The sequence below is a fragment of the Populus euphratica genome, unplaced genomic scaffold, assembly GCF_000495115.2.
Source record: "Populus euphratica unplaced genomic scaffold, PopEup_1.0 scaffold54.1, whole genome shotgun sequence".
Classification (NCBI taxonomy): domain Eukaryota; kingdom Viridiplantae; phylum Streptophyta; class Magnoliopsida; order Malpighiales; family Salicaceae; genus Populus; species Populus euphratica.
The window spans coordinates 221,001-247,390 of NW_011499910.1; the positions used below are offsets into that span (position 1 = coordinate 221,001).

The following is a 26,390-nucleotide window of genomic DNA, read 5'->3' on the forward strand; positions in this document are numbered from 1 at the left end:
TGTTTGAATAGTGATTAATCAGTAATTCATGTCAACTTTCTTTTATCTGAAACTCAAAAAGTAAATGAATGGTGGTAGAAAATTCAAAACCTACAAAATAGTATTTTTTGGTAGGTTTAAAAGACCCAAACGATAAATTTAATGATTTTTTATTAAAAAAATTGCTATAGATAAGAGAATGAGTTTTAAATTTCAAGAACAATAGTGTTTGTTCTTGTTTTTGTATAATAAATGCTCTGAGAATTAAAAATATGAATGCTTTAAAGAGAAAAATAAGGAGGAAAATTGTTAATAATTTACTTGGTTGGTTCAAGGGATATTTATAACGTTTGAAACTTGTTATATTGCTTGAATGAAGGGGTTAGAAATGTAATTTTCTCCTAATAGCATTAATCATGGATATATATTTCTTATGCAATATTAACGAGTGATAAATATCTCTTACATAATGTTAATGTTGATGGAAATATGATAGACTCTTAGAAGACTTATATAAATTTAGGAGCGTTGAGATAAAAGTATTTTTTACATTAATATTTTATGTTGAAAGTCACAAAAATAAAAAAAAATAAAGTCCCGTAGCCTAATATGAGACCTATAATGATCGTCAAACCTAACATGAGACCTATAATGATCATCAAGCTCATATCTTCTTGAACTTGGCATGACGCCAAGCTTACGGTCGATGGGTCTAGTAGCTTGTCAAACCCTTATGTATTTGGACTTAGTATATAGCTGAATCTAAAGATGTTGGGTTTGACAATTTGCCAAACCTATATCTACTTAAACTCAACACATAATTAAACTTATAAATGTTAGGCCTATTTAGGCTCATCACATTGCTAAACCCAAAGAGGTCAAGGTGTAGAAGCTTGTCAAACCCATGCGCACTTAGGCTCAGCATGTAGCCAAACCTAAAATATTGGGCGTAGCAACTTATTAGATCCATGTCTATTTAGGCTCAACATGTAGCTAAACTCAAGGATGTTGAGCCTAATAGTTTTCCAGACCCATGTTTACTTTGGCTCAATGTGTAGCTGAATCCAAAGAGATTGGGTTTGAAAGCTTACTATGTCTACATAAGCTTAGTGAGTAGTTGAACCTAATATTATTGAGTCTGGCAGCTCACCAAACCTATGTCCACTTGAGCTTAGTGTGTAGTTAAACCCAAAGTTGTTAGGTCTAGCAGCTCATTAAATCCATATGTACTTGGGCTCAATATGTTGTTGAAACCAAGAATATTGGGTTTGATAGTTTGTTAGACCCATGCATACTTAGACTCAGCGCGTAGTTGAACCGAAGAATGTTAGGTCTGACAGCTTGCCAGACCCATGTCTGATTAGGCTTAACGAGTAATTGAACCAAGAATATTAAGTTTTGAGCTCATTAGACTTATACCTGTTTAGGCTCATGAATCCATGAAGGGGACCTTGTAGGGTAAGCTTGCATATGTCAATAAGTGAAAGGAAAAGTGGCTGGTAGTGAGGTATAATGGGATGGGTTGCAAAAAATATAGGGTTGTGCTCATTATTAAAGAGTACCTTCTCTTGAGGTGAACAATAGGCCTTGTCTGATCTCAGATGAGGAAAAAACATGTGTTGGGTTGGCCTCAACCTCAACTGAGTACAACATCAATAAGATGGATAAAGGGTATTACCATGCTTTGTTGCAAAGTACACAACCTTTTTATCACTTGTTTTTATGCATATAAGTACTCATTTCTAACTTTGTTTTTGTATAGGGTTAATAACTGAAAAAAATAAGAAATTTCAGCAAGGTCTGTAGGGGAGAGCTTGTCTAGATTGAGGAAAAGGTCTTTATTTTTTTTTAACTTAAATGGAGCTAGGAATAGAGTATAGATAGAACACGACCCCATCAACATAGATGAGTTTTCTATTCTCAAAGACATTGTTCCTAAGAAAACGATAAAGAGAGTCACTACTCCTGTAGAAATAAGGGGAGCCACTACTTTCTAGTTGGGGGTCAACTTTAATCGACCCCTCCTAAAGTGATTGTGAGTGTTTCTGTTTGGTTTTTTTTTTAAAAAAGATCTCCATCCTTATAAAGTTTAGCATTGTAGCTCTAGTTGTAAAGGCCTCTTTTATCATGACAATCCCAACGCCCTCACCCCCGACTTTAATTGTAAAGACTTTATTTGTTGAGACCTTTATTCAGGGTGTTTTTTAGAAAGCTAGACAACTTGAGTTTAAGGATGTCTTTACCAATCTTGTGCTTCGTCAAACACCCTATTTAACTGGGGAAGAAAGGTAAGTCATGAAGGTTGTTATTAGTGGGAGGTCTAGCCTAAGAAAGAATGACCTAGATGTGGTCAGGCACTTAAAGAGGGTTTTGCTCATTTCTTCAAACATCCTAATGATGTATGATAAGAGTTATAACCATCATTTAACCCTGACTTGATAAATAGTCTTCAATGTAAGAAACTCTCATTTCTAACCTTATTATTTTAGTTTAATGACTATTGTTTCTATTAATCATTTTTATAAACTTTCATGATGTGCACTAATTTTAAGAGGCAATGGATAATTGAAAAAAGACAGGTGAAGGAGGTCATTTTTAAGCATAAAGCATACTAGATTGCCTTTTAAATTCTAAGGGATGAAAAGGCTACAGTAGAGGTTGAACCAAGGTTGTCAATTCCGTTTTGTTTCGTTTGTAATGGCTGAAACATTCCATACCAATTCAAAAAACGGAACAAAAGGGAACAAATTTTATCTCATTTTAAATCTCGATCTGCTCTGAATTTTTTGGTTAAATTCCGCCCGGAACGTTCCGGTTTCATTCCACGTGTTCTGTTCCGCTCTTGAAAAGCCATTAAATTAAATTAAATCTTGTTCAATTTAATTAATTAAATCACTCAATTATAAAAAGCTCTTTTTTATTACTATTTTCAATAACAATGATATTAATAATAATATTGAAAATTATTATTACTATTTTTATTAACAATGATATTAATTTTTTAAAATTAGATTTATCACTAATATATATGGTTTATATTCATGTTGTTTTTTTCATGTTTATACTTTGTAGAAATTTGAGTAAAATAAGAGATGCTTTATATTATACTAGCCTTGATAATATTGACCTAACTTTATATTTAAAATATTTGTGTTAAAACATTTTACTTTCATAATATTTTGATATTTTGTTTAAGTTAAACTACTTTAAGTTAGAGAGCTATTTAATCTTGACTATTTAGAAATATTTTAAATTTTAAAATTATATTTATTTGGCATTGTATTTGTATTGCATAATTTATAATTAATTTATCTTGAATTTGAATTATGTTTGTTGAATATATATATATATATGAATAGTATAACCCCAAAACGGCACGCTGAAACACTCCGAAACTGAAATAATCCATTTCAATTAAAAAAACAAAACACTTACCAAAATAGAATTGACAACCTTGGGTTGAACTGAGGAACCTCAAGGTAGTTTATACAATGTTGAATGAAGATATGTAAGGAATTATCCTTCAGCTAAGCTTCACTGAAAAGTAGTTTTCTCGTATTTATAATGAAGTGGACTCCCTGAAGTAGGGGTAATTGAGAGGAAGACATCCCAAGATGGTATGAGAGTTAAGCTCCTTATTGTTAGGGAAGAAGCTTAAAGCTTTTGTGTGCGGTTGAAGGCTCTAAGGAACTCTTATGAGGAGTTCCATGAGTTTTTTAAAGGTTTACAACATTAACTATGATAATTAAGAATAAGTTATTATTTGTCATGTCTAACTTGTATTTTTTTAAATAGTCAAGAGGAATGCAAATGGACATTAATGTTGCTTTCCATCCAGTCCTTGTGCCCTACTTTACAGATATCTTCCTTGCGAGGGTTACAATTGTCCAACATGGAGAATACTTTACTAAGGAGTCTAGCCTGGATAAGCCTTAGTCCCTCAACTTTCTTTAGCCTTAAAAACAACCCCGGTCTTATGAGGTTTGTCATTTTGTAATATACTAGAGTTTTATGAAAAATGTTATTTCATTTTCATGCTTTTATTGAGAAATATTTGCTAAACTTGTTTAGTTTGGATCAGTCTAATGCCTATATTTAGAAAAATATTTAGGAAGAAATCCTCTAGGAAATTTGTATGATTTAAACATCCATACTAATAAAATCTTTAAAAACCCATATCTATAAAAATATTCAGGGGGGAATCTTTTAAGTTGGTTCTATGAATCCAACACTTATAATTAGAAAAATCTTTAAAATCTTGCCTTCGAATTTTAGTAAGATTTGAACTATGTTTAACCTTTGTAAGACTTGCCATGTGCCTAAAATAAAAAAAAAATCTAGGTTACATATATACCTTTTTTCTGAAGATCTGGCTCCTTTAATATGGTTATATGTGAACACATCCTCGACGAATTAGTAAAAAGCCCTTAAACATCATCTAAAGGTTAGTGCCATTGCATCATGGAGGCCTCAAACCATTTCCTCAAAGAGTTATGGGGCTATTGCCCTAGAAAGATATCATATCCATCCCTTAAAGATTATAGGGCTATTGTTATATGAAGGCAGTTAATCCCTTATAAAATCATGGTGTCATTTCTCTATAGAGATCTCATAACCATCTCTTAGAGAGTTATGAAGTTATTGTTTTGGAAAGCCTAAATCAATCCCTTTATGAGTTATGGAGCTATTACCCTAGGAAATCTTATACTAATCTCTTGAAGATTATAAGGTTATTGCACTAAGAAGATCAAGTCAATCAATTGAAAAGTTAATGAGAGGTCTTTAGGCATCACTTGAATAAATTTTTCTAAGAAATCTAGATTGGCTCTAATGTCTTGTTCATTCCCTTATAAGGTATATTGAATTACCCTATAGTTTGGACACTCAATTTCAGCTAAGATCATAACCCTAGTTCCATAAAGTGAGGAGAAATAGAGTTTCATCAGTGAATGTCTTCCAAGTTATTTTGTAAACCCACAAGATTTTATTTAGCAGTTCTATGTATTTTGACTTAGCTTCTTTTATTTTTTTTCTTGAGTCAATTAAACAAAATTTTGATAGTTAGTTTAGCTTAACTATTGGTTTGAAGATGTTATACTAAAGAGAGCCTATGATCAATGCAAAGCCTTTGACAATGCTCTCTCATCTTATGGTTGTTAATTTGTGTTCTATTATTAGTTATTAATACTTTAGGAAGCCTAAATTAACAAATGATATTTTTCAAAAGAATAAAATTACTATATTGTTCGAAATCTTTGTCAAGACTTTTACTTCTACCTATTTTATAAAATAAACATCAACTATTATGACGAATTATTTTTTGTTTGTGGCTTTAGGGAATGGATTTAGTATGTCTACCACATATTGAACAAAAGGTCATGACAAGGCTATAATGATCATTTTTATATAAGGTTAAACGGAGACTGAGGTCAGTCTCAAACATTTTAATTTGAAGGTAGCCCCATAATAAGAAGGTAATGCTAGATAGGGGTTCTTCAATCATTTTTAATATTAATAGGAGCAACCATAAGCTCTTCATCCATATTTAATTTTTCCAAAACTTCAACATAAACATCTACTTACAGATCTACATAATTGAAACTTGCTAACCTAGATAGGAGATATGTTGGTGGTTATCTTTCCTTGAAGTACAAGTAATTGAAATACTCTTACCTTTAACTTGCTTTGAGAAATAAGGTTCAACCTTTTAAAAATATTGTTGTATGGTTGGTTCTTTGGCCTCATTTATTTCTTGGTATTGACCAACTATTAACTAAGACTTGCTATAGATTTGGAGAGGGTATGCATTTAAAGCCTCTGTAAGGCTTAATCCTATTAGAAAAGCTTTATACTTTAACATGTAATTCATGGTTGGGAACTTAAAATGAACCATGTGTTCAAATACTTTTTCTTCAGGACTTACAAGTATTATCCCAGTTCCACTTCTATTAAAATTAGAAGATCTATAAAAAAAATATTTTTTATGTGAAGATTATTAGAGAGTGTTTTATTAGAGCTTCTGATATAACAAGGAAAGTAATTATTACAAGTAGGGACTTGTTAGCATATATTGGATCTTTGAATGAGCACTTATCAATGAAATTTAGATATCTTCAAAAACCTTTTAATAATTTGGAGTCCACTCAAAATTAGAAATGTTACTCAATGTTTTGAAGAATAGTAGATTATGCTTCCTTGAGTGAGATATGAACTAATTGAGGGTAGTCAGTCTCTCTATAAGCCACTGAACTTTTTTTATTGACCAAAAAGGAGCCATGTCTAGAATGACTTAAATCTTTTCTATGCTAGGCTTGATTCCCTTGTAACTTACTAGGAAACCCAAAAACTTTTCTCATTTAATGGTAAAGAAACATTTGGAAGGATTAAATTTCATCTGATAATGGCCAAACATAGATAAGACATGACATCTTCTATTCCCAAAATATATTGCTCAAAGGTCATGCTTTTCACCAACATGTCATTAACATATCCTTCTATAATCTTTCCAAGTTGTTTATTGAATATTTTATTTATTATCCGTTGGTAAGTGGCCCATACATTATTAAGCTTGAAGGGCATAACTTTATAACAAAATATTTTCTATTTAGCTATAAAAGCTTTTTTTCTTCCTCATTATCTAGGAGCATGGGGATTTGGTGATATCCATTATTAAAATCCAAAGAGTTTAGATACTCAAAACCTACAGTGGAGTTAACTAATTGGTCAATCTTAAAAAGAATATATCTATATTTTCTTGATCATTACCATACTTTCTAGTCAGACAGGATATATCACTTTCCTAATAAAGAATGATAGATACAATGTTGAAAAGGTTATATAAAAAATATATAAAGTTTAAGAGGAAAAAAAAGGAAAAAAATGGTTATAATGGTGGGGTTTTTATTATTATTATTATTATTATTTGATGGGAGAGTTCCAAGATTAAATATAAGACCTTTTTAGTCATTAATTGGAATATAATAAAAACCTTGTGAATAATTTGATCCTTTTTATTGATTTTTTTTCATCAGATAAGGGTATAGTTAAGATATTAGATTCGAGGGGGATGAACTTATAAAGTTTAGGATGAAAAATGTAATTTTTAAAACAATAAATGCAAAGTAAAAAAATAACCTAACTATTATGGTAACTTTCCCTCAATTTTATTATGGTAATGAGATTTATTCTAATAGAAAATGCTTATAGCATATTATTCACATTACCCTCTTTTAAAAGTATTTTATATTTATAATTTTAAAAGTTATTAATTATTTTTTAATATAAAAATGTTTAAATTCTTATTTCTAGTCCATTTAATATTATAAGAAAATCTAAAAGGTATGGAAAAATACTATTCATCGTGCCATTATTTACTCTCTCACATTTCATTATAGACATACATAATAATTTTTTTTTATTTTGGTCATCAATTTTTTTGGTTGATAACATCCTTTTTATAGCCAAATTAAAGACCAATTTGTTTCTATTTTGTTAAGTAATACGACTAAAAGATTGATGTCTTTTTCCAAATGCAAGAGTGTCGAAGTAATAAATAACCCGGCAAGACCGGGATTGAACCACAGGGAGGTTAATTGTATAAATTATAGATAACAACAACAACAACAATAACAATACTAGTAGTAATAGTAAAGAAGAAGGTTGATGAGAACTTTGAGATGGAAGATTAATGTAATGATTAAATAATAACAACAACAAATATCAAGGTTAAAGGATCTACTAATAGCATGCCAAACAAATATAGTATAAACTCTTATTATTCAATTAGAAACCACACACAAAGAAGGTTTCATTCAGATTATAAATTGTTAACATGATTATATTAATTATCTTATTCGATTAATGCTAATACTTGTAAATCTCATCAGACATTCATGATTATAACTTATGTTAACAACAAATCAAGTTCCTTTCATAGCTCATGTGTCTATTATACCATATAGTATGGGCTATAAAAGTGCCAAGTATTTGTTGTACCAAGTGTTATACAACATAAATCTAGATTAGTCATTTAATAAGTAAAGTATTAAAAAGTGAACAAAATAACAAATATAAAACACGTTAGTATCAAATATTAAAGTCCATGTTAAGTTTATATTATACTTATTCTTACACCATTAGTATAACATTTTCACCTTCACATAATAAACTTAACTAAACATAATAAAAGAAGAAAAAATAAATAAATAAAATAAGAACATAAATAATATAAAAGCTAATTAAGTAAAGGAAATGAAATGAAAGGCATAAACAAGATATTAATAAAAATAAAACTTATGCATTACAAAAATACAAAGAGAGAAAGCAAAAGTATGATCTTGATCTGGAAACCAAGTTGCCTAAATGCATGGCAAATGGCTTTTTTTATAGGCCAAAATTAGGAACTATTGATTTGATGACTAATTGATGAGTAGGTAGCCAACTCTTGACTTGATGACAATCTTTATCTTCTCTTGTGTGCCCAAAACATCATTGATAATGTCAGAATTGAACTACTTGAAAACATGAAAATTGTAGGAAATTGTCTCAGTTTTCCAGAAAAAAAAAATGGAGGTCATTTGGACTTTTAGAACTCCAGATATAAGCTAAATACTGAATAGTACGCGGACTATAGGATAAATTCGGATATTTGTTGTTGCTACAATTTGGACTTGAAAATGACCTTTTTAAATTTTAGGCTCATATAAAAATTATAGGCTGTCTTACCTTTTCATCTATATAACGTAGACCTAAATCTGAGATTTACAGCTTTATATATGACTCAATTACCGAATAGTATTCTGGTTTGAACTGCATCAACATCTCTTTTCCAAATTTGGTCATTTCTTTGTCCTTTTAATTTTAGTTCTTAAACTCATCAGTCAATTCTTTAATTTATGTGATAGGCATGCATTTAAAATGAATATTTACCATAAATTAAAGGTATCTTATATTATTAAATATGTTAGTATAAAACACACTTTAGTTAAGGAATTATTAATACTTCAAGTGTAAAATAATGATATAAAACCTTGATAAAAATACACTTTTAAGTACTAATCATTAAGAAAGAGAAAAAATTAAAATTAAAAGATAGGAGACAACTATAAAAACATAGAGGAGCTAAATAGTCTTTTCAAAATTGACTAAAAAGTTAATTATGATCTTATTAGTTTGTAACATACCAATTTTACAACTCTTTAATATATATATATATATATATATATATATATATATATATATATTTTCAAATTTTACTTTTAGTTCAAAATTTTATTTCTCTTATTTTTTGGTTGTTTTGGTTTGAGATGAGAGATAAAAAATCATTGAATTCTGGTGTTAAAGAAATAAAACAACTGTTAACAATGATCTTAGCTATTAAAATGATTAATTTTTATGTTTATAAGTTCTATTAAATTGTTCTTTTATCTTCAAATTATCTTAAAAAATAAATATAATAATAGGAAGTTTTTGGGTTTCATGTTTTTTTGTTTTGTTTTTTTGATCATTTTTTAGATTGTTTGAAGACATAAACAAATTTATTTAGGTTTCTTTGATTTTTTTTAAGTGTTTTAAGATTAAAAAAAAGGTTAAAATATATTTTTTGAACATGAAACACACTTTGTGTAACTTTTTAGCAATGAGAGTTATTAAAATCTAGATAGAGAAAGTAATGTAATGCTTATTGATTCTTTTTTCAAATTAAACATATATTCAAATTAAACATATAAAAAAATAAAAAAATTGAGCTTGCCTAGGTTGCTTATGTCCATGTGCTAGTGTTTTTTTAAAGCCCAAGCACACTAGGCCAATGAAGCTTGTGTTTCTAGGCTTTTTTTATATTATTTTTTTATTTTCATTGTTTGGAATTTTTTCAATTAGATCAATTTTTCTTGGTAATTTTTTTAGATTTTATTAATTTTTAATTAGATAAAATAATTTGTTTTGTTTCATATTCATAGCTTTATCACAAACTCAAACAAATACTATAATATTTAATTGGTTCTCAAGTTTAAGAATGTATATTTTTATTATTTATAATTAAATAAAAAAATCTAATTAATTTTATAATTTAAATTACAGATTTAGTTGATTAAATTTAATTTTTTATAAATAATATTTTATAATTATTTTAATTACATGTATATTTTTTTATTTAATTAAATATATGTATTAATTTTTTAATTTATAATTATGATTATTTATATAAAAAAAAATTCAAAAAAGCTACAACATAAAAAAAAAAATACTATATTCATGGCTTTCTGTTATTTTTTGTTTTGATTAGTATGAATGTGTCAATTAATTTTATAAATTTTAAAATTAATAATAATATAAAATTTCACTAACCGATTTGTAAAACTCAATCAGTAATTTTTGCTATCCTTTTAATTGGACGCATCATATTCTTTTAAGTTTTTAATTTCACCAGCACGGGCCGCCCAAGTTTCAGTTTTTTGGGTTTTCTGAAAAATGGAAAACAAAAACACAAAAAGAAACTGGCAAAGATATCAAATGACTCCTTAATAAGCTCGCTGCAATAGTAGATGCTGCCGTGCGAACTGCGAAGCAAACGGTAGTTAGGCACTCACACCGAAAGAGGAATGCAAAGCTCCTCTGATTCGAGCACCTTCAAACTTGACCAGCGAGTCCATTCAACCAATGATCCACGCCGAATCGGTACCGTCAAGTACATAGGACCCGTGGAAGGCCATCCTGGCACATGGGTCGGTGTCGATTGGGACAATGGAGAAGCCAAACACGACGGGTCATTGAATGGAGTCCGTTACTTCGAAGCAAGGTCTCAACTTTCTGGGTCATTCGTTCGGGCCCAGAATTTGACTGCGGGCATTTCGTTTATAGAAGCTCTCTATATCAGATACAGAGACCAACCAACTCAAGAAGATGAGGGTATGTCTGCTTCTTCTTGGGTTTTTCTTTATGTAATTATCACTTTTAGTTTCGTTTTAAGTTTTGGGTATTGTAGTCTTGCTTAGCAAAGAATGAGAACGGATATTGAAGTTTGAATTCTTTTCACTTACAAGAAGAGGGTATGTGTTCTTTTTATGTAATACCCCAGTTTTGTGTCGTTTTCAGTTTTGAAAGTTGTCGTTTTGCTTGACAAAAAATGTCGATGGATTCTAAAGTTAGAATCTTTTTGTACTTGGATAAAGAGGGTAAGTGTTTTGTGTGTTTGATAAAGAAAAGAATGCTAATGGATACTAAAGTTTGCATTTGTGTGCAGATGAAATGTATGTGCTCTCAGCTAGTAACAAAAGAGTATCTGTAGAACTTGTTGGTAAAGAGAAGATTCAAGATAAGCTAAGTAGATTAGAAGAATTGACTGGTGCTTCCCTTTCTTATTTGGGTGTTAGCAATCCGGGATCCCCTAATGAAATCAGAAATATACTGCCAAGTAAGTTGGTTTCTCCGTTTCCCAGTTACTGCCTTTATGATTTTTTATTTATCCATTACTAGCTTAGGTGTCATTTTTTAGTGAATGCTAAAAGTCTTGGCCTCATCCAAGTCCAGAGAGCAACCACTTTATGTAAAAATGTTGAATGTAAGAACTGCTTTCAAATTCCCAATGCATCATATTTGGGTGGGGTTTTTAAGTCATAATTCAGTAGAATGTTTAATAATGCAATTGTTTATGTTACATCTTATACTTTTTTAATGGTTCTCTTCCAGATCTAAAGGAACTGGACTTGACTGGAAATTTACTTTCAGAATGGAAGGTATATTTTGCATCCTATCTGATGCTACCTTCTTTTTCTACAGGAGAGATTTTAAATCCAGAAACTTGCATTTCCTGTACTACTTTCTGCTTTTTGAATTTTAGATTGTGCTAATCGAATTTGCTGCTAATGTCTTTTGAGCTAGTTATAGATTGTGCTAATAAGTAATTTTAGATGCCATCTGTATATGTGTAATACTTTGGTTTCTATCCAAGATTCAGGTCACAATTATTGATTAAAAAATAGAATTAAAATCATCTTATTATCATACTTATTTTCTCACATGACAGTATATTTGCTTGTAACTGAATATCCTCACTTCTGTGATATCTATTAGTTTTTCTTTTATGGTTAAGATATTAATTTTATTCTCTGAATTGCTTAGGTTATTTGAGTTTGCATGTAGTATGCATTGCAAACAATCAGAAACTAAAAATCAATAACGATAAACCATTCATACTGTATTTTTTCATTTAATAAGTTGAAGGAAGGTTGTTAAACACTTTGGAAGCAAAAACCAAGCAACTAAGGAGAAAGGAAATTACAGTGGACAAGAGAACATAATCATACAAAATGAAATGGAAACTGGAAACAAAAAAACTGAAACTGTAAACAGGAAGCAAAACAAGCCACTACCAAACTAATGGACCACATCAAGATACTAGACTCGGAGACAAAACTAAGCAAACTAAGGGGATAAACCTGCAGAAGAGTGAAGAGACAGCTTGCAAAGCAGGAGAGAAAAGGCAACAAAAGGAAGAACAGCATTTTTGACTTCAAGGGTGCTACAATCAAGGATGGGGGAAGACTGGAAGAGAAACCATTTCTACTGTATGTGATGGAAAAATAAACCGTTTGAAGAACTTGACTCTTCATTATTGAGTCTTTAATAGCTAAATATTCCACTTCATTTGGAAGTGCTCTAAAACATAATTCTTTTATTATATTTAGTTTGAAAATTTGACTTCTGAATTGAATGATGATTTTGATTTATATTTTTTCCAACTCTAGGATTGACCTAGTGTTAGGAATTTCTATGTGTTTGCTGGATCCTTTTTCTGCATGGCTGTTCAATACTTGTGAAGCTGTTTGCTGAATAACCTTCATCTCTTGTATGGATTAATCCTTGCAGGATGTTGGCATCATATGTGAACAATTACCTTCTCTTGCAGCACTCAATTTGTCTAGCAACTCAATGTCCCATGAGATTGTTGGTCTACCACTGCTAAAAAACATCCACATTTTAGTTTTAAACAACACTGGCATAAATTGGACACAGGTGAATCAGTTTTTTTGTTCAATTTTTTCCCCATATATGAATTTAAGAAAAACTCTCAAGCTAAGTGTAATTTTGTTGTTGCAGATTGAAGTGCTTAAAGATTTATTGCCAGTAATTGAGGAGCTGCATCTGATGGGAAATGGCATAAATGCAATAAAGGTAGTATTTGTTGAATATCCTACTTTGTTTCTTAAGCGGATGGATAATATGTTTCAACGATGGGTTTGTTGAATATCCTGCTTTGTTTCTTAAGCGGATGGATAATACGTTTCAACTTTGGGTTCATATAAGACTGCTATTTTATTAACCAACATAAGAATTCAATCAAGCTTGTCTTTGACAGGAGTTTGCTCACTCATACTCTACCTTTTAATTTGTCTGATCATCCATGTTCAGAAACTGCCCCTATTAATTCCCATTAGAATGAAATAAGGACATAATTGATACATGCAATGATAAACTGACCAATCAAGCCCAAGAACTTCCTGAAGGACATCCTATAAGTCTCACCCCATATCACTATCGGTCACTCCCACCAGGTCATTTCTACCGCTGTTCTCAGATGTAGAACCCTGTTAGCCTCATTCTTTGTTGCAAGAGTGAAGAAAAAGAGAGCAACCATCTTTGGAGAGACTTAACATGGTATCCTTCTAATTCTTTGTACTAATGACTAAAAGTTACATCTAGAGAATTGTTTAGATTAGCAGATTAACAAGACTTATATGTACCTTCAAAATTATAACAAGCTGTGAAGCTCTTTTATACACTAGAAACCTCTAATCACTGATTTTGCAACATCATGTTTACGTTTGATTTTCCATTTTCTAGACAGCATCTTCATCCATTGTTCATGGATTTGATTCTTTGCGGCTACTGAATTTGGAAGAGAATTGTATAGCTGAATGGAATGAAATTGTAAAGCTTTCTCAATTAAGAAGGTGAGAAAGGTTATGTTAGTCCATCTGCAATTTTAGCATATGATTTTCAATTTGGGATTGCCAAAGGACTTGATTATGGCCACAAGTTACAACATGGTTTGTGTGCAGTTTGGAGGAACTTCATTTAAACAAGAACAATTTGAACCATATCTTTAATCCTGATCATGATACAATAGACAAATTGGTTGGTGGTGATGAATCTCATGATCAAAGCTGTATACCTTTTCAAAATTTACGTTGCCTTCTTCTAGGTAACTTGTTAAAACTTTTTGATGCTATGAAGCTTCCTTTATCTATTGTGCAAAATTTTCTGATCTTACTCATTTTTTGCTTCAGGAGGTAACAACATTGATGATCTGGCTTCTGTGGACTCATTGAACTCATTTCCTAAATTGATTGTAAGACTATGATGTGAATCTTTATTATTTGCTGTATACCAGATTAGGAAACATGTAACATAGTACTGCTATTGATGAGCTACATGTGTATTGGTAATGTTCATGTAGAGCTAGTAGGTTCCAAAAAAGTATATTAAATGTTGTTACCTCCTACAAAAAAGTACCCATCCCTATTTCATATAAATGTCTTAAACTTGAAGGCAATATTAAACATCCACGGAGGCACACCTTTATCACCTACAGTTTGATGATATTATCTTATTTGGGTAAGTGATGGTTTTACAGCGCAGAACTTTAGTCCAACAATGCTAATTTATAGAATACTTTGCAAAATTTTATTTAGTTCTGGATGATGTGAATCTTTATTATCTGCTCTATATCAGATTAGGAAGCATATAACACAGTACTGCTATGTTTTTTGAATTCAGTCTGGTAGCTCCTAAAACAGATGATTCATAGAAATATCACTTGTTATTCTGGCTACTTTCTGCATGCTCGAAGGATTCGATAATTTGTAGCTCTTTGCTAACATGTTTTAGCACTATAAGTAACAGTGCAACTGAAATTCATCCTTCCCTTCCTTCTTTAGTTCTTGCCTCAAATACCAGCCTTCATATAAGGATGAAGCTAGGTAGATATAAGTTGGTTTTCCTTCAACCAGGCCCATTTGATATGTTTTCTTTTGGTGTATGCATTGTTATGATATTTCCAAGTTGTGGAGAAAAATTTGGAAATTCTCCCTCCCTTTTATCCATTTTTGGTTTGGCAAAGTGGATAGTTCTATCTAAGAGAACAAGTTGATAGAATGCAGGACCAATGTATAGGCGAGCATGTTTCTCCCTCCTCCTCATGTTTCCTGGTCGTGCCCATTTTTTGTACTCCCAACTTGCAATTACTTCTTGATTAACAAAATGATGATGATTTCATTTCTATTTTATTTTATTTTTAAAAAAAAAACTAGTGGTACTTTCTACTCTTGGATTTTTAAAAGCAAAGGGCAGTTTCTTGTTGTGACGGTTTTTCCTTGGCAAAGTAGGCACGAATTTTTTCAGGAATGGCAACATAGAAAAAGTATTCTATGGTGATAATTAGCCTTTGCTCTCATATGTCTTGTTTACGTTACAGGACATCAGGCTTTCTGAAAACCCAATTGCTGATCCTGGAAGAGGTGGTATCCCAAGATTTGTTTTGGTTGCACGATTAGCAAAAGTTGAAATCTTGAATGGAAGTGAGGTAAAACTCCAGAGGACTATGTAACCATTTTTGTTTTCTTGTTGAGGTTGTTGTGGGTCTGACGTAGTATCTGACATAGTATCATCCACCATGCCTTTCAGGTAAGCACTCGTGAAAGGAAGGAGTCTGAGATCCGGTATATTCTCCTGTGCACCAATGTGTTATTTTCCTTTAATAAGAATTGTGTGGTGCTTTTACGTAGCAAATTGTCTTACCATTCTGGCCTTTTCTTGCTTGTTGATGATTTCAATTCTTAGTTTTTCATCTTCTACTAAGGTTTTCTTATTTGTTCTGAATATTTGTTGCAGGTATGTCCGCTTAGTTATGTCAAAGTTGCATGGAAATCCAGATGAAATCAAACAGCATCCCAGGTAGTCTTAGTTCTGTAAGCTTTCATCCAAATAGATGTTGTCAGTTCATCTAATATGCAACTGCTAAACTTCTCAATGGACATGATGGTTATTATTTCAGCAACACCTTACTTCCTGCTGATAATCAGCCTCAACTTGATTATAGGTTTGTTGAGTTGAAGAATTATCATGGCATTGAAGATGAAAGGTCATCGGCTGGAACAACAGGCCCTCAGAAGATGGCTTCTGGACTCCTGTGTATGTATCCTTACATTTTCTCTTCCAATAGTTTTATGGAATGCACTGACTGTATACATGTTTAAATGATATAATAAAACTGCAGCTGTCACCCTTAAATCTGTGGGTCCATCTATTGGCGAGAAACCTCCACTAACAAAGAAACTGCCAGCTGCTACCACGGTGATGTTCTTATCCTTTTATATGAAGTAACTTGTTTGAGTAGATATTGTAAGACTAATTGAAGTACGTAAATCATTTTAGATTGGGAAGCTAAAGATTCTTTGTGAAACGTTTTTCAAGCTTGGGTCCATTAGGCCAAAATTGTTTCTCCAAGAAGAGGTTTGTCTCTACACTCCTTGTTCTTGATCACAATCTCTGTTCATGATGATACCCTTGGAATATTGGTCATTGAGTAGAGTAGCTTAGATTCTCATTGTATTTGGTCATTCTTTATCACAAGTTCTCAACCTTTAAGAGGCTTATAGATTGTATTTTTCAATCTTACCCTGTTTCCATGTCTTCTGGAGAAGATTGACAAGGATTTATTGCATTTATAAAGAAGAAAGATGCACCTTTTGTGTGAGCTTCTTTCCTTTTCCTTGGGTTGCACTCCCTCTGTCCCTTTAAACATTTTTCTTATCAGGGAAAAAATGAAGGAACCAAGAGGGAAAGGAGAACATAGAAAATATAGAAAATCTGCTTTTGCTCGGTTACTTGTTACTTTTTGCCCCCCACCATATTCTTGAGATACCATGCCTTCAAATTTTGAGGGAGGAAGAAAGCCAATTATTCTCTTTCTAAAAAGCTGTTATAAGAAAATAGAAGTGGGAGCATAATGTCTCAAACAATGTCGTGAGTCTAGACCCTACTTTCAGTTTGGAGAACCAATGGAAATGTTTTTTCCGAAAAAGAGAAGGCAATAAATATTCTTCTTTGTAGTTCTTTTTTTCCTTTGAACTTTCCACTAGCTTTGAGAAATAAAAACGTCAAGTACTAATTGACAAAAAAAAAAAAGCAGGGTTCCCCTCTGCCGATATTGCTTGTTGATGAGATGGCAACTTTGATGGATGTTGGAATTGGCAACGAATCAACTGTTCTTGTGGACGAAGAGAGTTAGTACAATTCGAAAAGGAGTTCATAACAGTCCACTGGTTTAATGTTTCGAAGGTCAAGGTATACAAGGTACTACTAAACTTTGTTCTACAAAATGCTTCAATTTTGCTTAGTCTTCTGATCCTGACCTGCTATACATATATTGGTTTTTGCCTAGAGAAGTTTCTTTTGTCTCTTGCTTTTGATTATGCACTTTACAATTGAATTTTCCCTCATAGGTGTTTACACTTCAAATCTGCTGGGATTGTTTGTATTGAGACGTCAAGAAAGCTTCAAAGCTTGACTTCACAGTTTGTTCAAATTTCCTTTGCTGAAAAACCAATGATGGAGACGGCTAGGGTTACTTGGGCCGTCTTAGGTGGTGAATTCTTTGCTCTGTCATCACCTGTGAAGGTAGGCTTGAGGACGAACCCTGTAAAACGTTGTGTTGTCTTTCTTCTCATAATGTTCTCGTTTCTTCTATCTGCACAATTTTGAGAATGTGTTTGAATCTATTTTCCCAGAACTAGCAATGATCATTTCTGCTCTTAGAATGTTCGAAAGTCTGGTCATAGCAAAACACAAAATAAGCCGAGGGAAGATTCAAGAAAGATTAGATTGCTGGGATGGCAAGACTACGAAAAAATTCTGTCATACATGATAGATAGAGTACTTGAACTTGAAGAATAAGAAATAAATATAAATTAGTACCTGAAACTAATTTAACTCATCCTTGTATTGCAATAATAATAATAATAATAAAATATCCATTCACCAATCAATCAATCGCCAACGATGAATATCTCAACGTAGCAAATATTTTCCATGTTCTCTCTCTTTCAAATCTCTCATTTTATCCTCTTAATGTGCTTGCTATTTTTATTACTAAGAATTTATAAAAGAATTTAAAGACATTAAGATCTTATTATCTTTTTTTCCACATTTTCAAACTTTTTTATTCCTTTCATTGATGTTCCATTGTCTAATTAGATTTAAAATTATGGTAAAAATGCAAAATTAAAAGTAGATAATTTAGGGTGGTTTGTATGGTGTTTTTAAGTAAAAATAGATTAAAAGTTGAATTTTCAACCTTAAAAACCATTATTATGGTGTTCAAAGGCAGCAGAAAGCATACACTGAAAACAAATAAATAAATAAAGTTTAGACATGTGAGTTTGTCTTAGGCCCGCATTACTAGCTTTTTACAAAAGGTCCAAGCATGATGGGCTATTTGGGATTGTGAGCTCTGGATTTTTTATTTTGGGAGAAGATTTTCTTTAATTTTATTTTTTAATCTTTTAATATTTTGTTTTTATTTATTTTATTTTATCTGTTAATATTTAATTGATTTTTAATTGATATTGATAATTTATTTTGATTTATTTTTTATGAGGTTATTGTAATCTTATAAATAAATGTCACAATTTTTAGTTGGTGCTTAATTATTATTGTTTATTTTATTTTATTCTTTAACATTGTGTTTTAGTAAAGTTTTGTTTTTTATTTTTTTATTTTTTTAATATTAAGTTTATTTTGATCAATTTCATGATTTTTTATTTATTTTTTATAGGATTATTGTAGTCTTAAATAAATGTTGCAACATTTGATTGGTATCTTATTTTACAAATGTTTTTATTTTAATTATATAATTAAATAAAAAATAATTTTAAAAAATATTAAACTCAATAGATTCTATCATTCGAGTCGATTTCATTATTCCAAATTATAAATTTAGCAGATTAAGTCATGAAGACTAAATCAATCTATAATATATATATATATATATAGTGTTTATTGATAATATCAAAACATTCTTTGCGGCCAGGACAATTTCTTGTTAGAAAAATATTGGCATGACAAGACATGCAATCACTAGTTTTTATTACTAGAAGCAGGTTATAAACGGATTTGAAGACAATTAGATCTTGAGAAAAAACACAATGAGAAGCTACTATTGGACAAGAAATTTGAAGTAAAATATTAGCTAAATCTCTCAGACTAGAGGCTCGGTATGGGAACCATGTGAACCATACATAGAGGCTTGTCACCTCCAATCTGTAATTCTTACGTGTTTATTCAGGAAATGCATCCTCCCAACTGTTCGAAACGCAGAAAAGAAACCGAACCTTCCTGCCTTGAACACCCAGTCAGAGCCCGGAGGTATAAGAGAGCTTATGAACATTCACTTCCTGCCCCCAAAATGAGGAATTTCTGCACATTGCTAACATATATTTGAAGCTTCTTTGTTGATTGGTTTCTCCTAGCAGCAGCAACGTCTCCCGCTGTGCTTATGATTGGTTTCAAAACGCATGCATTGATTTAGAACAAGGGAAAGAGCACCAAACAGGTTACCCAGAAATTTGAACTTGAGCTGCATTAAATAGTAGCACCATCTTGTTACAAACTAAGATGAGCGGAGGCTTAGAAGTTCATTCTACTATCAGAAACAGAAATTGACCTAAATGTCCAAAAGCTAAATCTAACGGACAATCTAGAACAGTAATCGCAAATGCCCAGCACGTCACCAACGCAAATCCACCTACAAGGAAGCTACAAAATATCACTTTCAGCGTGGCGCAGCATACATCTGGGTTGAGTCATATTGAGGATAGCCAGGCTGTGGAGAGACTGTTTTCCCATAACCAACTGGTGCAGTTGCCGGAGCGGCTCCATAACCAGCAGATTGTGGGACTGACTGATCATAGCTTGGTTGAGTTGGTGCTGGTTGAGCATAACCCTGCTGGCTGGCTGGTGCACCATATGCAGGGGCACTACCATAAGCAGGATCTTGAGACCCTTGATAGCCATAACCTGCATTGTTTGCAGCTTGCTGCTCAGAATAACCTTGTTGTGCAGATGGATATGACCCATAGCCCCCAGCAGGACCTTGCGCATAGCCAGCTGCTGCTTGTCCACCAGGCTGTCCAGATGTAGGAACAGGCTGGCCACCTTGCTGAGGATAGCCTGGGCCAGATGCAGTTTGTGCCTGATTATACCCATTGGAACCTGATCCGGACCCATAAGGAGGATAGGGTTGCTGCATGGGCCCACTAGATGCGTATGGATACTGTTGTTGCAGTGGTGGTGGTGCATTTGAACCATATGGTTGACTTGATTGCATAGGACCTTGATAAGACATATCTCCTGGTTGACCAGGCCTAGGAGGACCATATGACTGGGGAGTTGGTCCCTGTGATGGCATTCCAAATGATGGCTGCTTGCCATATTGCTGCTGTGCACCATAGCCTGGTTGGTTGCCAGCCTGTGAATACACTGGCTGTGAACTTCCATACCCATAAGGATACTTCGGTTCATCATATCCATGCCCGTAGCTCTGGTGAGAAGGGGCTGCCTGGGAATAGGGAGCTTGGTGCCCATAATCTGGACCATGGGACTGTCCATAGCTGTAATTTACCTGGGATGGAGGTCCACCCATAACAGGGGCAGGGGAATGACGAGAAGCAGGCCCAGGAATGGGAGCAGGCATTGGGCCAGAAACTGGGTGATCGGATACATGACCTCCTTGACTATAGTAATCATAGCCGCCGGTGTGTGTGTGAGGGCCCTGCACATTAGCAGGTCTTTGCTCCCAACCAGAACTGTAATTACCTCTTGGGGCCATATGTTGAGGATAATCACCATAAGCTGGAGGATACTGTGAGCCTTGGGATGGATACGGACCCCGATGCTGATAATCATATGGCATTTTCTGGTTTGAATGAGGACCACGAGGACCCCAGTGAGCTGGGCCTGTGGGTCCACGGGGTCGATAGGACTGCTGCTGGTTAAAGCTGCTAGAGAGATTTGATGGCCTCACAGTCTATCAAAGCAAATGACAAATAAGAAATTAGTGAACAGAACCAACTTCAATTACACGAGAAAAAGACTAAAGAGAAGGCTTTTGAGTCTTTACGGAGAAAACCACATCAACTTTTGAGAGCAAAACACCACAAAGACAAAGTCACAATTCATGAGAATATTAAAAGGCATGCAAGTTTGACAGAACAAAAAATAAACTATGTAAAATATAGGGGAATTAAAAATAAAAGCAGGGAGAATCATGCTTCAATTCCTTTTTTTCTTGAAGTCAATTCAATTCAAATTGAATAACCCAGTAGCTAGTAACATAAACAAAGCAAAGCATCACCATAAAAAGGAAACATGGTAATATAGATGTGAATAAGTGCAGAGAACATGCTGAATTTATAGAATTCAAGGGTCATTGAGTGAATGAAGTCCAAGCTGGAGAAGAAGGCACAATGAGAACCATGAAACATTATACAATGTCACATGTACCAATTTTGTGTGAGTTTCTGAATATGTATGGGTGCAAACATATTCCAATTAACATTTCTTTTCTACCACTAAAGGACATTTCCATCTAACAAAACAAATAAAAGAAATTTTTTAATAGATAAACTGGGCAGTCAATGGACCACCTCCTTCCATGCATTGCAGCTTCTTACATTCCCTTGAATTAAATCATTTCAGATACCCTTTTACCGCAGATTGACATGAATTCCAGACATATTATATGATTACATGAGAATGTATATATTCAAATATATTCTATTGAAGAAAAGACTAAGAATGACAAAATGGCATGGTTTGTTTGGAAGTTACTGTGGATAGAGATTTAGATGCTAGTAGTTTACAGTTGAAAATGAAAATGAAACCCGCAACTTGCAAAAACAAAATCCGATTACAAAATGAGAAGCTTGTGTAGTCAGCAAAACTGGTGCAAAAATTGCATGGTTGAGATGAAATTGTATAAAGTTCTATTGTACACGCTCATGATGATCAAGACATGCACTCAGACATCATATACACTAGGAATAACAATTCAATGTATATTATCAGAACCCATGCAGATCCTAAAAACCTAGAGATACCACTAAACGATCAAATCATGTGAGGTAATATCAGTAGATTAGATAGTTGAAAATACAAGGCATATTCCCAGTGATCTTTACTAGCTGAAAATGCTTTTGTAGCCACTCCAATGCAGCTTATGGAAAATCATAAAACATATAAAATATTCCTCAAATGTTTCAGCACAGAAGCAGATGTGGATTGATAAGTGTCGTTGCAATAAAAACTTCACATACAAGGACATCACCGGGCATTATACTTTCTTCCAACATGTGTCTCATGCATAGAACATGGGGTACTGATGAGTGGTAAGGTTATGTAATTATTATTGTGTAACTTCGAAATCTCAAAGCAATCTTACCAACTATTACCATCCTGCAATTGCGAAATTTAATGCCTGATATCTCTCTTCAGTGGATGACAGTGAATAGTGGCTGTCTATTGCTACACCACAAAAGCAATGCTGAACCCATGGGAAAGGAAAAAGCCAAATCTGCATTTTAAAGTCAACCAATTCGAAATCGGCACCTTGAACACAAATAAATCATGGCAACCGACATCTTGGATGGAATATACATCTTCCTAAGAGCATTCAAGTGACCTTGGAATGGATCATTCATCAATACCACAAACTCTATTCTGTCATGTAATTAAAGCTCTGGCTCTCATAGAAAACTATAGAACAGTTCTTCTTGACATGGTTGAATAGTGACTCGAACAAACAAACAAAAGAAATCATGACTGCAATTGCATCTGGCTTTGGAAAAAGCAAAACATACAATCCTCAGCTCCAATACTAATTCATGCATAATCAAATAAAAGATGAACTTGAATCAGCCCAAAACTCAATCTCCTAAACAAATGCTGCATAAACATCTCTCTATATAAAGGAACAGTATGGTATAAAAATTATATTCTATAATTTTTTTTTCTTGGACAGGATGCTGTCAAATGATTATTCATGACTATAATGTCTTCCATATATTTGCATGGGCAACAAATCTAGGTAGACATTGAACCTTCAAAAATCAAATCAGGGACAAGGCAGCCCAGGTACAGTAAAATAATCCACAAAAACAAGGTAACTATTAATAAATCAAATTGGCAAGTTACTAAGAGAGAAAGCATATTAGGCAATTAGACAGCAACAGATCGGAGTGCAAACATTTAGACCCATTGTTGACACAGTGCCTACACGGAATATTTCAAGATAGAACAAATCCTAAATTAGTATTAGGTTACACTACTGAAATGGATTCATAAAATCAGCTCATGAGATCCCAGCCATGAATTGATGCCTCAAGGAACCAAGGAAAACAGTATTTGGTGCATGCAATGATACAGATCTGAAGCTCAACCATCAAAAAGGTTCTGATACAAAATTAGATGTAGACCAATCAAATGCTCTTAATTTAATCGAATCAACACAACAATTCAGAAAAAGATGCCAACATAACAGTCCTCGTGAAGCAACCAAAATTACAGAGAACTCGTAGCATATTCTACATGGGAGAAAAAGTTAATGTGAAAACAAACCTGATTCATGACATCCATTATCATTTCTCTGGCCATCTCAACTTGCCTCTTATCTCCAGTTACACGTACTGTTCTTTCTTTAGATCCATCCCCTTCTGGAAGGTGTTGAGGTATCAACTGAAGAAAAACAAGGTTGTAAGGACCAGTCATATTGATTTTTTATGGGGATGATGTAAAGGTCAAGGCCAGTACTATCAACTACCTGAATGCGAGCCCCAGATTTGGCTTGAAGACCTTTGATGGTTTCCCCACCCCGTCCTATAATTAGACCAACCTGGAAACATGCTTACATCAGCATGGTTCAAAAACACAGCTAACAAGATATGCATCCAACAAAAATCATAAACTAACCTTCTCATTGGGAACTGGAATCTCCAGCTGATCTCCTGCTCCAGCAGTTTGTGCACTACTAGCAAGGCCCATAGCTACAAGAGATGGGGAACCCCCAGCATCAGCCTGCAACATGATATCCAAAGTAAGAGAATAATAAAACAGCATGTAATTGTTGAAAACAATGCCAAGTTAAGTCAATTCAGTACCTCTGCAATGACTGCATTGATGAGCTTCTCAGCATTTCTTATACTGCTTAAAGTCCCTATTAATTCTACTGGCCTTGTTGTGGATTGTGGATTAGCTTCAGAATCCCTTGTGATTTGAATTTTTGCTCCAGAATTATACTGCAGGTAACGTATAGTATCTCCACCCTTACCAATTAGAACCCCAACCTGCCCCAGCATTTACATACATATCTTAAACCTTTGTTTCAGAATAACCTTTGAGAGAGAACTCAAAAATATATAAAGGGAAACAAAAACAAAGCAACTGTATCACCTACATATCACGCTCATAAACAGTTTAATAAAATGGGACAGTATCATATCCAATTGCCCCAACTTAAGCAGCATGAACAAATGATGTGCTAGAATTATCATTCCACTCTCTTAAGTTAGAGATAGCGCTAATGAGCAATTAAACTATGCCCAAACCCACTCATTTATGAAGGTTTACTGTATGTCAACCTAAATAAGCCTGAGGCTTATTCAGCTAATGGAGGAATTTTGTTGGATTTCATGTGATACGTTGAAGTTTGGCCACTCTGGGTGACTATGGTTTTACCAATGAATCACCATACTATTTTATCACAATTCATTGTAGCAGAAATAACTTTTTTGCACTTTCTACAATGGTCCTTCCCTACCTTCTACAGATAGGTAAACATCTCCTGTTCTTTAGAAACAATGACTGCATTATCATAAAAAATAATAATAATAATAATTCCATTCACTCACATATCATTACCAATTCCACAGCATGTTACCTGAACAAACTTGACCAGATATCATTACACTATTACAAGAAAAGGCTTGGTTAGCACACCTTGTCATTCGGAACCTCCATTTTGCGCGATGTTGTTTGATCCTCAGATAGATGTTCCTCAGCATCCTCTAAAGATGGTTTCTCAGCATCCTCTAAAGACTGCTTCTCAGCATCCTCATCCTTGGAACCATCAACAGTAGGTTGGTCGGTATTATCAGTCTCCGGAATGACTGCATTTGTTTCTTCTTTATCAGTTGTTTCCAGTACCTCCTCAGATGGAGGCTCAACATTACCATCCTTCTCTTGCTCATTCTCAACACTCTGCTCTTCAGTTTCTTCCCTTGCACGTTCACCTGACTCGTCTCCTTTGAAACCATTTTCGCTGGCTATTACCAATAAAAACAAACCCATTAGAACCCACCCCCACTCATTTTTTTATAGCATTTTCAACAAAATAAAAAAAATCAAGATTTAAACAAAACTCATTATTGATAGGAAAAAAAATCGCACCAACCAAAATTACATTTTTATTTTCTTGATACAATATTTCTTTTTCTTAAGAAATTACTTTATCGACACAAAAAAAAAAACAAGAATAATATAATTCATTTCCAAATAAAATCATAAAAATAAAATAAATAAGAAATGACTGAATAATTTTGAAGAATAAATGCATATTCATAAACAGAAAAACCGAACCCTAAAAACAAAAACTTCAATTACCTAACCCATCGGTTTTTTCATCAATCCTTAGCCGTTTAGTCTCAGGCGAACCACCATCCTCCACGTCATCAGCCTTCTCCGTCACTTCTGGATCCTGTTCGTCGACCGGACTTGGCTCAGCTTGTTCAAGAACTTCCGGCTCTAAATCTCCCAGCTTTCTCTTGTGATCCGACGCCACTGGAATCACAGCAGGTGCCACAACCTCCTCCGCCGCCATTACCTCAGTAGGTTGCAAGAAGATTTGAAACAACTGTCGGTAAGAATTAAGATCAGAAAATGAAGATTTGAAGAAAAAAGAATTAATTAGATCAGAGAAGTTAGTAGTAGAATAATCTGAGTGATCGGATATGGTCACTGTTTACGGGATAGAGTGTGGTGAGGTTGCGCGTAGAGGATAGCTATCATCAAGTGGTGAAGAGAGGGTTTAAGCCTAAGGCTTTTTATATAAAAACAGAGTGGTGGATAGGTAAATATCTGCGTGAAGGAAGAGAGAGATCCATTGGTTTTTGAGGGTTTCGATGTTTATGGGCTCGTGTTTTGCATTGGGTCTTGGGCTTTCCTTTTTAGTTGTATTAGTAGTTTTAAAATGTTTTTTAATTAAAAATATATTAAAATAATTTTTTTATTTTTTACATCATCAAATCACTATTATAAAAAATTAATTTTATTTTTATTCAAGTAATAAAAAAATTTAAAAA

General features: G+C 33.2%; 2 protein-coding genes across 6 annotated transcripts; one reads left to right on the top strand and one right to left on the bottom strand.

The window, feature by feature from the left end:
- Positions 1 to 10,404: 10,404 nt before the first annotated feature.
- PFI (tubulin folding cofactor E / Pfifferling (PFI)) lies at positions 10,405 to 17,810 on the top strand. Of its 3 annotated transcripts, none has more exons than XM_011037952.1 (16): positions 10,405 to 10,887; positions 11,222 to 11,392; positions 11,668 to 11,714; positions 12,847 to 12,993; positions 13,078 to 13,152; positions 13,822 to 13,931; positions 14,040 to 14,182; positions 14,268 to 14,329; positions 15,455 to 15,562; positions 15,664 to 15,698; positions 15,871 to 15,933; positions 16,079 to 16,170; positions 16,256 to 16,332; positions 16,414 to 16,491; positions 17,171 to 17,334; positions 17,484 to 17,810. In XM_011037952.1, exons 1-15 carry the CDS (start codon positions 10,581 to 10,583, stop codon positions 17,267 to 17,269), a joined length of 1,614 nt encoding a protein of 537 aa, XP_011036254.1. In that variant the 5' UTR covers positions 10,405 to 10,580; the 3' UTR covers positions 17,270 to 17,334; positions 17,484 to 17,810. The 3 variants fall into 3 exon arrangements, with proteins under 3 accessions (XP_011036254.1, XP_011036255.1, XP_011036256.1); XM_011037953.1 differs by having other exon boundaries at positions 17,499 to 17,810; XM_011037954.1 differs by lacking the exons at positions 17,171 to 17,334; positions 17,484 to 17,810 and adding an exon at positions 16,796 to 17,158.
- A 1,784-nt stretch (positions 17,811 to 19,594) lies between these two features.
- Positions 19,595 to 26,141, bottom strand: LOC105133829 (far upstream element-binding protein 2-like). 3 transcript variants are annotated; one of them, XM_011037957.1, is made up of 8 exons: positions 26,020 to 26,141; positions 25,693 to 25,942; positions 25,030 to 25,355; positions 24,192 to 24,377; positions 24,004 to 24,108; positions 23,855 to 23,926; positions 23,653 to 23,769; positions 19,595 to 21,064 (listed from the first exon to the last, which is right to left on the bottom strand). In XM_011037957.1, the coding sequence occupies exons 2-8, from the start codon at positions 25,907 to 25,909 to the stop codon at positions 19,811 to 19,813; spliced, it is 2,277 nt and encodes a 758-aa protein (XP_011036259.1). In that variant the 5' UTR covers positions 25,910 to 25,942; positions 26,020 to 26,141; the 3' UTR covers positions 19,595 to 19,810. The 3 variants fall into 3 exon arrangements, with proteins under 3 accessions (XP_011036259.1, XP_011036260.1, XP_011036258.1); XM_011037958.1 differs by having other exon boundaries at positions 26,055 to 26,138; XM_011037956.1 differs by having other exon boundaries at positions 25,693 to 26,141.
- Between the last annotated feature and the right edge of the window lie 249 nt (positions 26,142 to 26,390).

Coding starts and splice junctions, on each gene's coding strand:
- PFI (XM_011037952.1), top strand. CDS start 10,581: ATGCAAAGCTCCTCTGATTCGAGCACCTTCAAACTTGACCAGCGAGTC. Junction 14,183..14,267: donor TTTACGTTGCCTTCTTCTAG/GTAACTTGTTAA, acceptor TTTTTGCTTCAG/GAGGTAACAACATTGATGAT. Junction 15,934..16,078: donor GAAATCAAACAGCATCCCAG/GTAGTCTTAGTT, acceptor ACTTGATTATAG/GTTTGTTGAGTTGAAGAATT.
- LOC105133829 (XM_011037957.1), bottom strand. CDS start 25,909: ATGGCGGCGGAGGAGGTTGTGGCACCTGCTGTGATTCCAGTGGCGTCG. Junction 25,356..25,692: donor TGAAAAAACCGATGGGTTAG/GTAATTGAAGTT, acceptor TATTGGTAATAG/CCAGCGAAAATGGTTTCAAA. Junction 23,927..24,003: donor TTCCAGTTCCCAATGAGAAG/GTTAGTTTATGA, acceptor GCATGTTTCCAG/GTTGGTCTAATTATAGGACG.